We start from the raw sequence: 15,873 nt of genomic DNA, 5'->3' as shown, positions 1-15,873 counted from the left end.
TGTTGCTTTGATAAAATACTTTTGCGTTGCCGCGGTAAGATAGCCAGTAAATATTGACCGCGGATGTCGACGGATTTAAAACGTTTCGTAAAAAACAGAATGATGTAAAAGCATAGCAAAACATATATCTGTTGCACTTTCTTGATGCAATATGATTGTTTCCAGGAATTTTTCGAAATTTCTGAATTCTTCTTCTTCCTGAATCCAACACAATGTTTAGAAAGCTCTGTCTATTTTATTTGGTATATTTCCCCATTTAAAAATAGACGAAAGATTTGCGAATCAAATATTTTGCGATAATCATATATCTGTCATTCTTTATCAATTATATTATCAATTGCCTTTTCTAAATATATCGATAAATAAAAAATTATAGCGACCTTAAAGCACAGGAATTCTAGTCGATGCTTTCTCGTATGTTCGAGATTATCGATCTTATAGAAGAAAGTTCTTCATATATAATTACAGCATTTAACAAACGTTTTCTTCGCAGTGAGCTGTTTACCTCAAAGAGGAGCCAAGAAAAAATCTATCGACGCGTGAAGAAGCTGCGTCATAGTGTTAACCGTTATTAGACATGCATCAGTTAATGTTGTAGAAAATAAATGACGTAACGTGTGACAGAATCACGTTTTCATGCGGTAAATGTAATTTTTCGCATGAGTGCTATATCTCTTCACGAACAATCTTATCGAAAGTCCAATTTAATTAGAGTAAATCACATATTTTCTCTTTCTCTCTCTCTCAATATTATGAGAATCTCGAGATTGTAAAAAGTGCCACAAAATATACTTTCAAACCAGCTCTCCTTTTTAAAGACATCTATTCTTTTAACGATACGTAAATAATTGTCTCGATCGGTTAAATTAATTTTTTTTTTCAAATTAATTTCATTGTAAATATAAAAGATATATCATACACTTTACAATATACTCGTACATTTTTTTACCTTGAAGTCCAATGCAAACGCTCAATGCAATTTTCGCGCGCGATACAAAAGTAGTATAGATGCAACATATTTATTCATGATAAAGCGAAAAATTTTCCATTTACAAGTGTGATTATATGAGACCCTCTTAAGATGTTAAATGGTTAATTGACTCAGGGTAAACGGATAGAGCGATGTCAATTGTCGGGATTTAAGAATTCCGCAAACAGCAGGGGGCCTTGTAATTGCTGCCGTTTCTCGTGTTACTCGGTCAAGGTTTGATAGGTCTATTAATATGTATTATAGATAACTATGTAAAAACGAAATTTTTATTTAAATATAAAATTTTCGTGTATAAAAAATTACTCCATTATTCGTATTCGAAGTATTAAGAATGATATAAAAAAAGTATATATAACAAACAAAATATTAACATGTTATAATTGATTTGCGAATCTTAATGTATCTAAAGACTTTCCCGTCTTTTCGCTGCTAGCAACAAATTGTTCATTATAACGATATCATATAACGACGCTTCGCGTCGAAAGAATCGCAGGGTGCGCAGATATCGCGTGTACCATAATCGCCGTTAATTAAGAGCTCGTATCCGCCGTTGCTTTAAATGATAGAGGAGAAACAACGCAATTATTTATGAGGCTGTTCTATGATTACGAATTGGAATCGTGGACACGGCGACTAGCTGTCTGATAATGGATCGCATTGGCTCCATTCCAAAGAATGTGAACGCGGCGGAAACGCGCGAGGCCGATTTGCGTCGTGATTCGAAAGTTCGAAAAACAAAAAAAAAAAAAAAATTGGAATAAAATGAAAAATTAAGAACACGTTTTGTTCCTTGGTCAATTTTGCGCCCGTGGAAACGTATATAATGATTGACAAAACGGAAAGTTTGAACGCCGTCTTTATCCTCAACGAATAACAATGGAAATATTGGGGGAGATATCGTAGAGGTAGAATACTAGCGGAAAATTCAGAACGTCATGGTTATTTGGCAAAGACCGTTCGTTATAATAATGGAAATTTCGTTTAAAATAAATCTTGATATATACATATATAAAGACGTGCGTGTTATTTGAAATATGATTGTAATGTCGCTTTGTGTGCGCATTCGCTTATGCAAATAATAAATTATAGGAAAGATTTTATAGCGCAATGTAATTAATAACATTTTATTCGTGTGCGATTTATGTCGGTAAATTTATCTCTATTATATTTTTCTCGAATAATATAAATGTTGTCTAATGCGCGCAATATTTATTTATCCCATTTTAATTATAAATATATTAGAATTTTTAAGTTAGGCGTATTGGCTTCAAATATAAAATACAATAATGTAAGAATTATTTACGAGGATGAGAAAAAGATTTTAATTGGAAAACAATAAAATATGAGATACATGTTTTCTTCTCTCTCTCTTTCTCTCCCTCTCTCTCTCTCTAATTAAAAGTATATTTATCTTGCTCCTTGTATGTTGTACTTCGGAATTATTTTTGCTTCGAAAAATCAAACAAAACTGTCAAGAAAGAAATCAAAAGAGCGTTACGAGTTGATGCAGTCAAAGTAAGACACTTCTCGGTAAGAAGCAAAGAAGCGTTTCCGTAAATAAACCGATGGCGTGCTGCCTCGGTGACCAAAAGGGGATGCCACGTGAGCTTTTGCGAAGAAATAAATCTGGTAGGTCCAGAGAAAGCGCGGAAAGTTTCGTGTGTCATCCCTTAATGATCCACCGGAGTGTACAAGGCTCGTTAAATATGATATATGCTAAAATTTCGCCATCAACTTCACTTTCCTTGAAAACAATTTTCTTTTCTCTCTCGTCGCATATTCTCTCTTCTTAATAAAAGATTACCGAGATATTTTAATATTCTCAGAAAGAAGGAATATTTATATTTTTTAAAAAGAACTTGCTTTATACTTAACTTAACATAAAAATATATTTTCATTCAACAAAACTCTAATTACAATATATTTATAAACGTTACACACACACACACACACACACACACACACACACACACACACACACACACACACACACACACAATGAGCTCTTTCATTTTTACGTAAAGTAAAATCGAACGTCCTTCTAACGTAATACTGCTGACGTAATCTTACACACGCGATATAATATACGATGTATAGGATATAATCTTGTATTTAAAACATATTTATATTTACGTATTGCTTAAAATTTACGAAATTTAAAGAGTATTGGAAAATGTCGAATATAAATAGTCGCAAATATTCCGTTTTTTAATATTATGTTTCAAATACAAAAAAAATAATAATAATCAGTTTGTCAACAAATATCTCTATTATACGCAAGTGTAAAAAATATATACAAACGGTTTTGTACCCCGCTCGCGTCATCCCTGGTGGGGATCGAACCCACGACCTTTGGATTAGAAGTCCAACGCGCTATCCTCTGCGCCACAGGGACTTGGTGAATTCAACAGCTCGATTGCTATAATAGAAAAAACTATGCATCTTTCATCTTTTCTTTAACAGATGCCGCCAGTGCGCATAGCGATTAAAGCGTCCAGTAATCCATACTCTGAAATTCTGGAATAAATATATAATCTTATATTTATGTGGAAATATTCGCATAACAAAAATATTCGATTAAACTAAAGATGTCTCATTAAAACAACGTATGATTACTGACTGTTACGATCTTTTTTGCACTCTTTATATAGAAAAGATTTTCGTAAAATACATCGGTATAATTATAAATATATAATCGTGTATTTTAAATTATTTATATAAATTTTTATAACGGATGAAAAATTTATTGAAAAATGTTTCCATTAATCAATATTTTCAGTTTTGAAAAATGTGATGGACGTTCGAGGGGTACAGGGCGAACAATCTCGCGCCGTTCCTGTGAGAACGCAACGGGGCCGAGAGGGATTTCTTCGCAGCGGAAGGGATTGACGGGAAAGATGGCCGTCGCGGAACATATGACAAAGAACGGCGGGTTCCTGTCGCGGCATCCGACGACGGCGACATCCTCGCTACGACGAGCGGAACGCGGCACAGCTGATCGTCGCCGTTAATCGCCGCCCGTCGGCGGCCGCGTCGTCGCGTTTCTCCCGGTGCGGCGACGGGGCGACAGGAAAATCGGAGACAGACAGAAAGAAAGAAAGAGAAAGTGTGTGTGTGTGTGTGTATGTACGTGTATGTGCGCGCGTGCGAATTCGCGTGGGTGTTCTCGGTCAGAGCGCGTCTCGGGTGGTCAGAATCGAAGATCGACGTCCGTGGTGCTGCTTCGTGGTGCCGCCGTCGACGCCGTCGACGCCGTCGTGTCCGTATCCGTGGTGATATAGTGGTGATATAGCGCGGCGCAGCGAAGGAGCCATGACTACGCGTGGAGAATGGGCTCGATCGCGTCGGTGCTGCAGTGGCATTGCTCGGAGTGCGCCCTGATAAATCCGACGGAGAGCGCGAGATGCGCCAGGTGCGGGCTGACGCGGCTCAGGAGCGACAAGAGGGTCGGCGGTCACGACGATCGTGCCTCGACGATCACCGCGGAGCGTAGCGGAAGCGCGCTGCAGGAGGGCGCGGGGACGCGCGAGCGACGATCGACGAGGGGACGCGAGGACGGTGAGTGCCCGCGGGCACAAGTGTCGTCGTCCACCTCCGGGGGATCGACGCCGCCGACGCCGCCGCCGAGGACGGATAAATTGGCGGCGCGTAACCCGACGGATACGTCGCTACCCGTCGGCCAGCGCGGCGAGTCCCGACGCGCTGTTACTAACGGGTGAGGGTCGCGATTTCATCCCCTTCCCACCATCCTTACCTCTTGTGGCTCCCTTTGCTCCCCATGCGTGTTGGTGTATGCCTCGAGGAACCACCGATCTTGTCACTCTACATGGATATCTATGACATGTTTGGATCGGTACTATTTTGGTATTAAATGTGATTATCTGAGTCTCTTATGTATGTCATGTTTATGTCAACAGTGAACATAAGATCATGTAGCGCATTTAGATTTATGTTTCTTGTATATTTAGCCTTTAATTGGGCTGCCTGATTATTTACTCATGTTGAGAGTGTTTACATCGAATAAACAAACTAAGTTTATATATATATGGCAAGTTTCATTAGATCTGCATCGTAGGATTGTTTTGCCTGTTTAAGTTATCAAATCAATTTAATTTTTCTATAATAAATATAATATTGCCTGTGCGTATATATGTGTGTTGTTTATGAAACAAATGTCAATTATGATTATATTTTCACACATATAGATACTTTATACTTGTTTCTAGAATGCAATGTTTTATTATATTACTTTTATGTAACATTGTTATAAAATATTGTTATATTCTTATGTAATGTGTTCCTCTAAACTTGCAGTTCCGAGAGATATTTGTCTGCATGCGAAGTTAAGAAAAATTTACATTGTGGTTCATGGAATGGCAGCTCATCTGAGAGGATACCACTGAAACGTTTTTCATCTTTACCTTCTTTAATCACACAATGGACTTGTATTCGATGTCTATTGGACAATAACTGCAGTTCATTGATTTGCGCGGCTTGTGATGCCAGTGCGTCAATAGCTCAAATCGATGGAAAGAAGATTGGTGCACGCAAGAGCAAAAAGATTAATCTACATAAAGAAAATCGTATTAAAATCACCTCTGGACTTTTGGCAAATATCCTAGATGTGAATGCTAGTACAAACGGTTCCAATAATAATGATAAAATTAATAATACAGGTGAGTTTTATGAGTATTGTAGTAGTTAATCGAAATGCATTCTACGCATCATTGCTTTAAAATTTTGCAGGCATGGCACAGTTGACAAGCATAAGTCGAAACGAAAGACAAAGAGTGAACCATAAGGACTGGATTTTACCATCAATTGGAGCAATGGAGTCCACTGCGCTTCCGTTCACAGATAATACCGATACCTCTCAACGCTCTCCGAAACGGCACAGTCCTTCTATGTATGAACGGGTCAAGTCTAAAGTCAGTCGTTCGTTATCGAACGGTTCCGTTGTTCAAAAATTATCGGAACATGTGGTACAAAGACCCACGAGTCTAGTGGTACCGGAAACGCGTCAGGATGATGGCTTATGGAGCTGTGACAATTGCACACTGGACAATGCGCCCGGTTTGGAACAGTGTGAGGCATGCGACGCTCCTAGGAGCCCCGCGCCCTGTAGCGGAGTGGTTATTAGCGTGCCAGCTTGGGTACCGCGCGCGCTATCGTCCGCGGGACCCCTATCCTATAGAAGATCCTTCTCCGACGCCGATTCTGTCACAAATGTGACGCAGAAGAAGGCTGTCAATCGTAGAAGTTTGAACGAGGAACCGCCTGCGGTGCCGCCACATTCCATCGGCTTCAACTCGAGACCAAAGTATTCCTACATCGGGATTACGGATCCTGATATACCGCCGCCATTGCCAAAGAAACAGAGCAGTAAGTTAGGTCTGGTGCCGACGAAAGCGCATAGCGAGGCGACCAGTCCGGTGAGCGATGTACCGAACATGAGTCCGCTTAAGCGTATGTGGACATGCAGAAAGTGTTCTTACGCGTATAATCCATTGTGGTCCAGCGGTTGCGATATTTGTGGCTCGTCCAGGTCGCCTCCATCATTGACGCAACCCAGCTTGATAACCGTCACAAAAGACACGAGTAGCTACCCAACGCACGCACAATCGCCGATCGTGGTGTCGAGAGACAGTGTCAGATATATACCACCGAAGTCAGCCACTCTGGCCACAGCGGAATCCGATTTAGATGATCAGATCGATCTACCATCGCCGGTATGGACGTGCAAAAAGTGTACTCTACTGAATGCCGCGTCGAGAACGACGTGCGAGGCTTGCTGCGGCTCGAAGTTGAAGAGCATCATGCATCTGGAAGATGCCACTTTGCGAAAAGGCGAGAGCTGGGTATGTCCGTCATGCACGCTGAGGAATCCGCTCTCGGCACAAAACTGCAATGCCTGCAAGACTTTGGCAGACTTTCTGGAAGTTCCGAAAGATAATAGAGTTCTAGGTCAACGGAGTCCAAGCCCGAGGCTCTGCTCGACTCCGACGAATTCCAAAGCGGTTACCCCGAGACATAGAAATTCTGTAAGAAGAAACGGTTCGTCAGCAGCTGACAAAAGGCACTCGAGGACCAGAGATTCTTCGCATGCTCAAGTTAGTATCTTCTTTTTCATGGAATTTTCGGAAATAAGTTATTGACACACAATAATTCTTAGTTGGTCGGTTCTTACCATAGTTTTTAATTTTAATTTTTATCATTTAGCTTGTTGCATTGAAAGCTAAAACATTATTAGTTTTGTCTTATTTTATAATTTTATTTTTACATATCTTAGTGGCAATGTAAATTGTGCACGTACGAAAACAAGAGTTCGACTGTTGTTTGCGAAATGTGCCAAAGTTCAAAATCGCTGTCTCAAGTATCTGGAGATAGAGGGATATCTAGGCTCCTCGAATCAGGCACTAGTACTCTTAGAATACAGCGGCAAGAGAGCGTGGTGATGGAAAATCTCAGACAGCTAGAGGAAAGAGAAGCGCTAGAGAAATGGGAGCGCATTGTTCGATATTGCAAAGAGGTAATCTGTGTATGACTAAAGTATCGTAAATTGTTAATGAAAATTAAACGCTTTTCATGTTTATCTTATAGACAAATGAGCCATTTGTTGACGATTCGTTTCCTCCTGCTCCAAAATCCTTGTACTATAATCCCGCGGATACAAAGGATAATCACGTTGTCCAATGGAGAAGGCCACACCAAATTAACGTGGACTCAAATGTCGATTCTAAACTGCCTTGGGCTGTCTTTAGGACACCCTTACCCTCTGACATCTCGCAAGGTGTCTTAGGAAATTGTTGGTTACTATCAGCTCTGGCTGTTCTCGCCGAGAGTGACGAACTCGTAAGAAGAGTTCTGGTCATGAAGGAGACATGCCCTGAGGGTGCTTACCAAGTTAGACTGTGTAAAGACGGAAAATGGACGACGGTGCTTGTTGATGATCTATTACCCTGTGATAAGAGAGGTCACTTAGTGTACTCTCAGGTATATCTTGTCTGTATGTTACCAAAAGATACGCATTATAGATACTATATATTAATATTTGATATGTAGATATATCTTATATTCATTTATATCAATTTACAAATCCGCTTTATTTTTATTTGCATGTTGTTATTCGCAATATTATTAATGATATATGCATCTTATATTGAAGGCAAAAAGAAAACAACTTTGGGTGCCGCTAATTGAGAAAGCAGTCGCTAAAATACACGGCTGTTATGAAGCCTTGGTATCCGGCCGTGCTATAGAGGGTCTAGCGACATTAACTGGTGCACCATGTGAGAGCGTGCCTTTACAACCTTCAGCATTGCCAAGCGAAGACGAACTCGACAGGGACCTAATATGGGCACAACTCTTGTCCTCAAGGCAGGCTATGTTTTTAATGGGTGCTAGCTGCGGAGGCGGTAATATGAAGGTTGACGAAGAAGAATATCAACGCAAAGGTTTAAGACCAAGGTAAATCGAAAATATGTTTTATTTTATGTTATTTAAGTTCAATTTTGTGTGCTTTATTTTCTGTCGTTCTTAATTAAAACGTGCGTCTCTTCCAGGCATGCGTATTCTGTCCTCGATGTACGCGATGTACAGGTAGGTTTCACAGATGCTGTACTTAGCTTAGCATTTAATTTAACTTAGCTTGAAACATGTTATGTCATGCATATCATCTCGACGGTAAAAGGAAATTATTATATTATACAGGGAATACGGTTGTTACGATTACGCAATCCTTGGGGTCACTATAGCTGGAAAGGGGATTGGTCGGACGACAGTCCTATATGGACTTTGCAATTACGAGAGATGCTTATGCCACATGGTGCTTCAGATGGCGTTTTTTGGATATCCTTTGACGACGTTCTAAAGTACTTCGATTGTATTGACATTTGTAAGACAAGAGTCGGATGGAGCGAAGTGAGATTACGCGGCACTCTTCCTCCATTGTCGTCTCTCAGACATTTGTCGTGCGTCCTTTTAACAGTATTGGAACCTACCGAAACGGAATTTACGCTGTTTCAAGAGGGCCAAAGGTAAGATGATCACATTATCTCGCGCACGCGCAAGCATGTCATACAATATAACACAAATAAATAATTTTATAGAAATTCGGAAAAGTCGCAACGTTCTCAATTGGATTTGTGCGTGGTAGTCTTTCGTACAAGATCTCCGGCCGCTCCGGAAGTTGGTAGACTAGTGGAGCACAGTAAGCGGCAAGTACGTGGTTTTGTCGGCTGTCACAAGATGTTGGAGAGAGATCTGTATATCGTTGTATGCCTAGCTTTTAATCATTGGCATACTGGGATGGAAGATACATCTAGTTATCCAGAATACGTTCTCGCCATTCACAGTTCAAAGAGGCTTCTGGTCGAACAAATATCACCGCCTGCCTTTGTCTTAGCTGATGCTATTATAAGTTTAACATTAGCTAAAGGACAACGGCATGAAGTAAGCAATTAAATGTCATATTGAATAGTATTATATTACACTAATCCATTATAATACATTATATTAACATAGTAAATTCACTATTATACATAATAATACACTACAATACTATATTAATAAAAAAAATTATTGCTTAAAATCATGTTGATATATAAACAGGGTAGAGAAGGTATGACCGCTTATTATTTAACTAAAGGATGGGCCGGTTTAGTTGTAATGGTCGAAAATCGTCATGTGAACAAATGGATTCATGTAAAATGCGACTGCCATGAAAGCTATAACGTCGTGTCCACAAGAGGACAACTCAGAACTGCCGATAGTGTTCCCCCTCTTCACAGGTAAGATATCATTAAGTCTTGTTTCATTGAGCACAAAATTAAATTTTACAAAATCATAAAAGTCTTGTGTCCTTTCTTATTGTTATTTATTAAATTTTACCTTACTCCATTTTTTCTAGACAAGTCATCATAGTTCTAACGCAATTGGAAGGTAGCGGAGGTTTCTCAATAGCACATCGACTTACGCACAGATTAGCTAACAGTGGAAATTTGCACGATTGGGGACCGCCTGATACACAACATTGTCCTCAAATTGACACTCAGGTGGAAGGTTTGCACAGTCCTCGTTTAATAACGTGAAGTATAAAATACGGACCGAATGGGAGCTAAACATTATTGGAAGAAAATATTGTTAAGTGTAATCGGGAATGAATCTCGGAACGTCGAGAGAATTGACTGAAAAAACCAAAGCAAGCTAGAAACATTTCAGCATACTGTAAGATGTTCTGAAGACATTAGAAAACTCTTTGTGCTTTCTAGCTGATAATACTCCACGGATGCTCTTAGCGTTGCAACATGCTCAGCATTGGACGTAATACAATAAGTAACAATTAATGTACAATGGTTCTGGACCCAGTGATTAAAAAAAGAAGAAAAAACAGATATCTTCTTTCAAGTAGATAGTGGTTCATGTACTTTGCGCGCGCTGACGGGAAAAAGGAAGAACTTAGAATGAAAAAAAAAGTAAAATATAAAATACGTGGGAATTAAGTGTTTCTGCTGGAACCATTGAACCCTTTAAAGAAGACGTATGGAAAATTGAATATTTATGAAGAAACAAGTTGAACATTTTGCTTGTTATATAAACAAAAAAAATTATTTTCTCAACTTAACGTTTATGCGTCGTAAGAAATGACAAAATCTAAAGAGATTACATAATAATATAATATATATAAAATGAAACCATTAGAGAAAACACATTATATAAGGATGTGTGTGGACACCGTACACATTGTTTTTGGAATTGCTTAGAATGTAGTACGAGTATATCGGATTGGGACATTCCCGATTTAACCAATGTTTACATGCTGATCTTATTGCTGTAACATGTAAGGCCATATTCGAAACCCGCATTTAAGAGAATTTGAATTCTTAGTTCTATTTAATGTGTGCACGCGCGCGCGTGTGCGCGACATAAAAAGAGGGAATTTTATGCAAGAATTTCCATGTATCGATTGTAGGGTAGAACGTTTATCTAGACTTTGTTCTTTCCTCTTGCAATTGGAGAATGTTAAAATGAATATAGCTTATGGTTACAAAGCGAGAAAAAGAGAGAGTAAGAGTGAACTAAAGATCTTTCTTGAAAGTTTTAAAATATCTGGATTCGTTCACTGCCATTCTATGCAATGTATGTATATAGTTTATTTTTGTTTCTATCAAAATCGCTTGATTAGTTTTGGGGGATAGAAGTTGGAATCGTCGATGACATTCCTCGCATACTTGTTACCATTCTTTTACCTTGATAAATTGGTTGCGAAATACACACGGAGCAAGCATGGCAGTTAGCGGGTTAAAAGTCATTAATATTGTGTTTAAGCTTTAAAAAAAATGTTTTTTTGTCCATCCAGCTGGTAACGCAGTCATAAGATGAATTTTTGTTGGGAAAATATTTCTGTTTTAATGTCAAACTGCCATATTCCATGTTTTAGACAATGGTCGATTGGCACGCGCAGCATGTCTTGCAAATTCTATCGAATCAAAAAATTGTTTAGTGCTCTCTATATACATTGAATGTGGTGATGCGACAATATGCGATGCTGTGATCAATCAATAATGCTTCGACTCAAACCGAAAATTTAATTCTCTGTTATATCTTTTGTTTAACAGAGAGAGAGAGAGAGAGCATTGTGAACGCTTTTCAATTAACAGTACAAAATTCCCGTCTACTCTAAATTCGCTCGTTTTATATAAAAATGAGTGGAATAGAATCGTATAAGTTTTATTTCAAGACAATTTTTCTGTTGGCAATTTGTAAATTATATAATATTACTGTTAATAATTTAAATTGCATGAATTATATCTTGAATTATAGTTTTTATTCAAGTCGAATAATTCACTTTAAATATCACTTTATATCGATTTTTATACGTATCGTATCTTAAGTTGCGCAAGCTTAGATTATTCGAGCCATCTTTTTCATATCGCAAATCGCAATCCCACTTATGCGATTGTCTTTCGCGAAGAGATAAAGCGCAAGCGAGACGTTTATTCCTCCTCCCTCCATCGATCTCAAAACATCAGGCCGAATTGTCTTAGCGAGGCCTAAGTGTAGTAATTATAGTTTTAAGAATTAAACGAAGAACATAGTTTCAGGAAATGTCCGTTTAAACAATCCGTAATGCGTATATTGACGGAAATACGTCCAGATAATCAATCTTCACAGCGTGACGCGCTCAAAGTTCAGTAAACGTTTATGATCGAGAATCAATTCTCTTGTGCGATGATTTAAACGACACAACGTTTTAGCACTGGCCAACTAACTGCCTGCAAACGTCGTTTAATTCATCAAAGCATTCGAGAAATTTCTTCTTGAAGTATTCTACGAATACTCTTAATATTTGTAGTAGATTCTGTATTGAGTGGCCTTCGTTTACAAAAAATACTAGTTTCGTAAATATAAGACACGGACTACCGGAGTTGTGCGTTTCAAGAAATTGGAATATAAAAATCTTAGAGTTCGTTAACACAAACACTAAAAGCGAAGAAGAAGCTGATTGAAAGAGAGAAGAGAAGCGTTGTATCTTTCCTCGCATCATTCTCCCCCCTTCGGAACGTACAATACTCTTATTGTGAGATCACGCGCGCACATTTCTTAAACAAATGAAAGATCTAGAGGAAGAATCTCATTTTTTGTACCAGGCATGAGTTGCATTTTACGCGAGGACAGTGCTTTGGAGACTATATATGGAAACGCTAATACACCTAGTGCCATACGATGTCGTCGGCGTAATGACGAGATTTACCCTTCCCGTATAAATGGACGGCGAGCCCCGACGATAACCGTACATATTCGTATGTCATAATATAAGCGTGCCCCCCCCCCCCCCTCCGCGGAATATAAGCAAATAAATAATCTATTTTACATATTGCATAATCATCGACACTGAAAGCATTAAGAGAACGTTCCCGTTTTGCGGCGTTTAAGACCGCACCGTTTGGCGCTGTTTGTAAAAACGCGATAAATGTGAACGTTAATTTATTAACGGGTATTGTGCGGTAATCTGCGGTGCACGCGCATTTTATTTTTCCTGTGCACGTATACAGAACAAACCGATAGAGTCCCACATAGCAAAAGGAAATCTATTACGGGATCTTGTTGTCAAGTTATATTTCTTACTGGAGAGAATCGTATGATATCTCTGAAATAATTTATATAAAGCGCATAAAGAGAGAGATGCGGCTGGGAAATATTATTAAAATGTACTCATAATGTAACTATGCCATCTCTTTCCTTTATTAGGATGTACCTATATTTTTACTGTGGCGTTCATGAAATATTCTTACATCATATTCGGACATCACTGTCAAAATTTTTTTTGCAATTTCCATTTCTTTTATCGAAATATTCTTTCTGAGCAGCTCAGTATTAATATATAATACATGTTTTTATAATATAAAATATGTGTTTTTACGCATATATAATAATATATTGATAATATCGAAATTGTATGTGCGTGTTTGAAACATTCAGGGACCGATATCAATATATCCCGTAGATTTTTATTGTTGTGTGGAACGCGTATCGATATACCAAAACTACAACAACCGATGTTATTCCACAGCTTGAAAATATAAAGAAAAGTATAAATGTATGTCAGTCGTGGAGATAAAAATTTCAAGCAATATTGAATAATATTGATTGTTTTAGTTTCGCGCGATTTTGATATATTTTGATACAATGGAAAAGAGGCGAAGTTCGATCGTCGCCATTCTGTCAAACAATCGCTGTGAAAGATCTGCACAAGCTAGAAGCGGACAAGATGTACATTTTAAGAGCAATAACTCATCGTGCGTTTAGCGCTATATTTACTTAATTTCGAAAAGTTCTTCTCGATAATTGATAATCACACATCCATATTTTTAAGATCAGCTGCACTACCAATCCTCGATTGGTCTTTATGTAATCACGGTTTATCCAAATTTCTTTCTTTACATTGTATCTCTAGGAATACGTAGAAGCGATATTTAAGCGGAATAAAGTTCGACACACAGCTGAGTGTTATCGACACAAAACTAGCTCTTAACGCTAAACGCGCGGCGAGAATGCAGGCCTACGTAAGCACAAACATCCTGTATGGAGGAAGTACCATTTGTACATAAAGACGAATAATTTATTCTATTTATGGGAGAGAGAGTGAGAGAGAAAGAGAGGAGAGCTAGCGTTGTGTTATATTTGAGTTGTTTTGCATGTGCTTCGATGTTTCCGTCACACGCGGCTGCAAGCCGTATGGCGAGTTTGTATAATGCATTCTATATAAATATAAAAAAAAAATATATATACACACACACACACACACACACACACACACATAGCGCAGTTAGAGAATGATATACCGAGATCGAGATACGACGATGACGTGCGAGGCGTAAATATCCGTTCGCGTCGTCTCGCGCGTTGGCGACGCGCGTTCCTCGAAGAGGATGTCATTTCTTCTAGAAACTTTCCTCAATTATTATTTCAATTTATTATTATTATTATTATTATTAGTATTATTATTGTTATTGTTATTTATCGCGTTTTAAGGCGACATATTTCTCCGCGTGTCGCCATCACGCGAGTGGCCGGTGGATTATTTAGGGGCGGCCGCACGCCATCGCAGAGTACCTAGGAATATATTCTTAATATGTGAAGAAGATATAAGAAAATTAACGGTGTCTCGTTGTATTTATATAATAAGGTGTAAAGAGAAAAAAGAAAAAAAAACAATGGTGTCATTCTCACGAGCGACTCATATTTCGTAAATGATGCTACATACGTACCGGGTGCATTCTAAATTGCATACAAGCGTTAATTAAATGTCCATATAATTTTTATCTCGATACGATGGAATTAGAACGACCGATCACTCTGCACGGTCCGGTATAGTAAATACAATGTCAAAAATTTGGAAGATGAAACTTTATATATACTACACCGGAGAATTCCCGATTAAAATTGAGATTGGAGATTCTGGCCGTTTATTTCACCGATCGTCCTGCAGATTCTGGATTTGATTGGTATTTATTTGATTGGTATTTATTTGAAAAGTATCTCTTGGTTCTAATTCTACAAGCCGAACGCGACAGCATTGATTTTTCTATAGTTTCAATATATTGGTCCTTGCGATGAAATTAAAATCGATATTCGAGAAAGATTTACGAGAACGAGGACAGAGAATGCGAGATCAGCGGATATCAAAGATGCGAAATTATCGTGGCAAACGTTATATCATACGTATCACGGATTATCGACGCGACCATTTTAAAGAAACGTATTTTAAAGAGTCGAGTATAGCAGAATATAATATATGGAGAAAAAAAATGATGTTTTTGGATGCGCGTTCACTTTTATGTCATTCAGCTCGCGGCTGTGATCATTTTAGAAACACCCATGTACGAACCCGAACCAGCAATCAACTTTGTGATAGTCTGTGTACCGTGTCTGGCGAACATCGTAAACTAATCCCATCCCCTATAGATAAGATGTAATAATTATTAGACTCTCATCACACACATACACACACAAACATACATACATACATACATACACACGCAGAGGAGAAAACATATTTACTACGTCATAAAGCGATAATGAGATTGTGTTGTCCTCTGATTTGTATCATGTAGACACGTTTAATAATAAATCGAAATATTATCTAGATTGTCTTCGTTATTTCCAATTCTGTAATTGCGTATTAATTTATTACGAAATAGTTATCGATTCAATGAAAATTTGTATAAAATATTCTATTTTTTTCTCTGCCACGAACGGTCTAAGATAAACTTGTCATTACGTAATGCCATTGTCAGTGATGATTTGTCTTAATAAGATTGTTTTATATTTTTCATAATTTATGTAACCCTTTAATTTTAAATTCGAACGAGGAAAAAAAA

At 38.2% G+C, this 15,873-nt stretch overlaps 1 protein-coding gene and 1 non-coding gene across 3 annotated transcripts in view; one reads left to right on the top strand and one right to left on the bottom strand.

Moving 5' to 3' along the window:
• Positions 1 to 15,638, top strand: part of LOC138944800 (calpain-D) — a 42,223-nt gene extending 26,585 nt beyond the window's left edge. Inside the window, exons 2-12 of one of the 2 annotated variants that reach the window (XM_070315804.1) lie at positions 3,771 to 4,706; positions 5,306 to 5,667; positions 5,738 to 7,101; positions 7,281 to 7,520; positions 7,592 to 7,984; positions 8,157 to 8,458; positions 8,554 to 8,590; positions 8,702 to 9,027; positions 9,100 to 9,442; positions 9,602 to 9,780; positions 9,900 to 15,638. In XM_070315804.1, coding sequence (XP_070171905.1) covers positions 4,321 to 4,706; positions 5,306 to 5,667; positions 5,738 to 7,101; positions 7,281 to 7,520; positions 7,592 to 7,984; positions 8,157 to 8,458; positions 8,554 to 8,590; positions 8,702 to 9,027; positions 9,100 to 9,442; positions 9,602 to 9,780; positions 9,900 to 10,080 — 4,113 coding nt within the window. In that variant the 5' untranslated portion in view covers positions 3,771 to 4,320 and the 3' untranslated portion in view covers positions 10,081 to 15,638. Of the gene's footprint in view, positions 1 to 3,770; positions 4,707 to 5,305; positions 5,668 to 5,737; positions 7,102 to 7,280; positions 7,521 to 7,591; positions 7,985 to 8,156; positions 8,459 to 8,553; positions 8,591 to 8,701; positions 9,028 to 9,099; positions 9,443 to 9,601; positions 9,781 to 9,899 lie in introns of those variants that run through there. The other variant, XM_070315805.1, reaches the window with a different exon arrangement.
• Trnar-ucu (transfer RNA arginine (anticodon UCU)) lies at positions 3,314 to 3,386 on the bottom strand. The gene has a single exon. It is a non-coding gene; the product is annotated as a tRNA-Arg (tRNA).
• Positions 15,639 to 15,873: the final 235 nt, after the last annotated feature.

The sequence above is a fragment of the Polyergus mexicanus genome, unplaced genomic scaffold (genome assembly GCF_030449975.1).
Source record: "Polyergus mexicanus isolate NDT 795.1 unplaced genomic scaffold, iyPolMexi1.0 SCAF_2, whole genome shotgun sequence".
In the NCBI taxonomy this organism is placed as follows: domain Eukaryota; kingdom Metazoa; phylum Arthropoda; class Insecta; order Hymenoptera; family Formicidae; genus Polyergus; species Polyergus mexicanus.
This window is presented reverse-complemented; position numbering and strand designations above follow the sequence as displayed.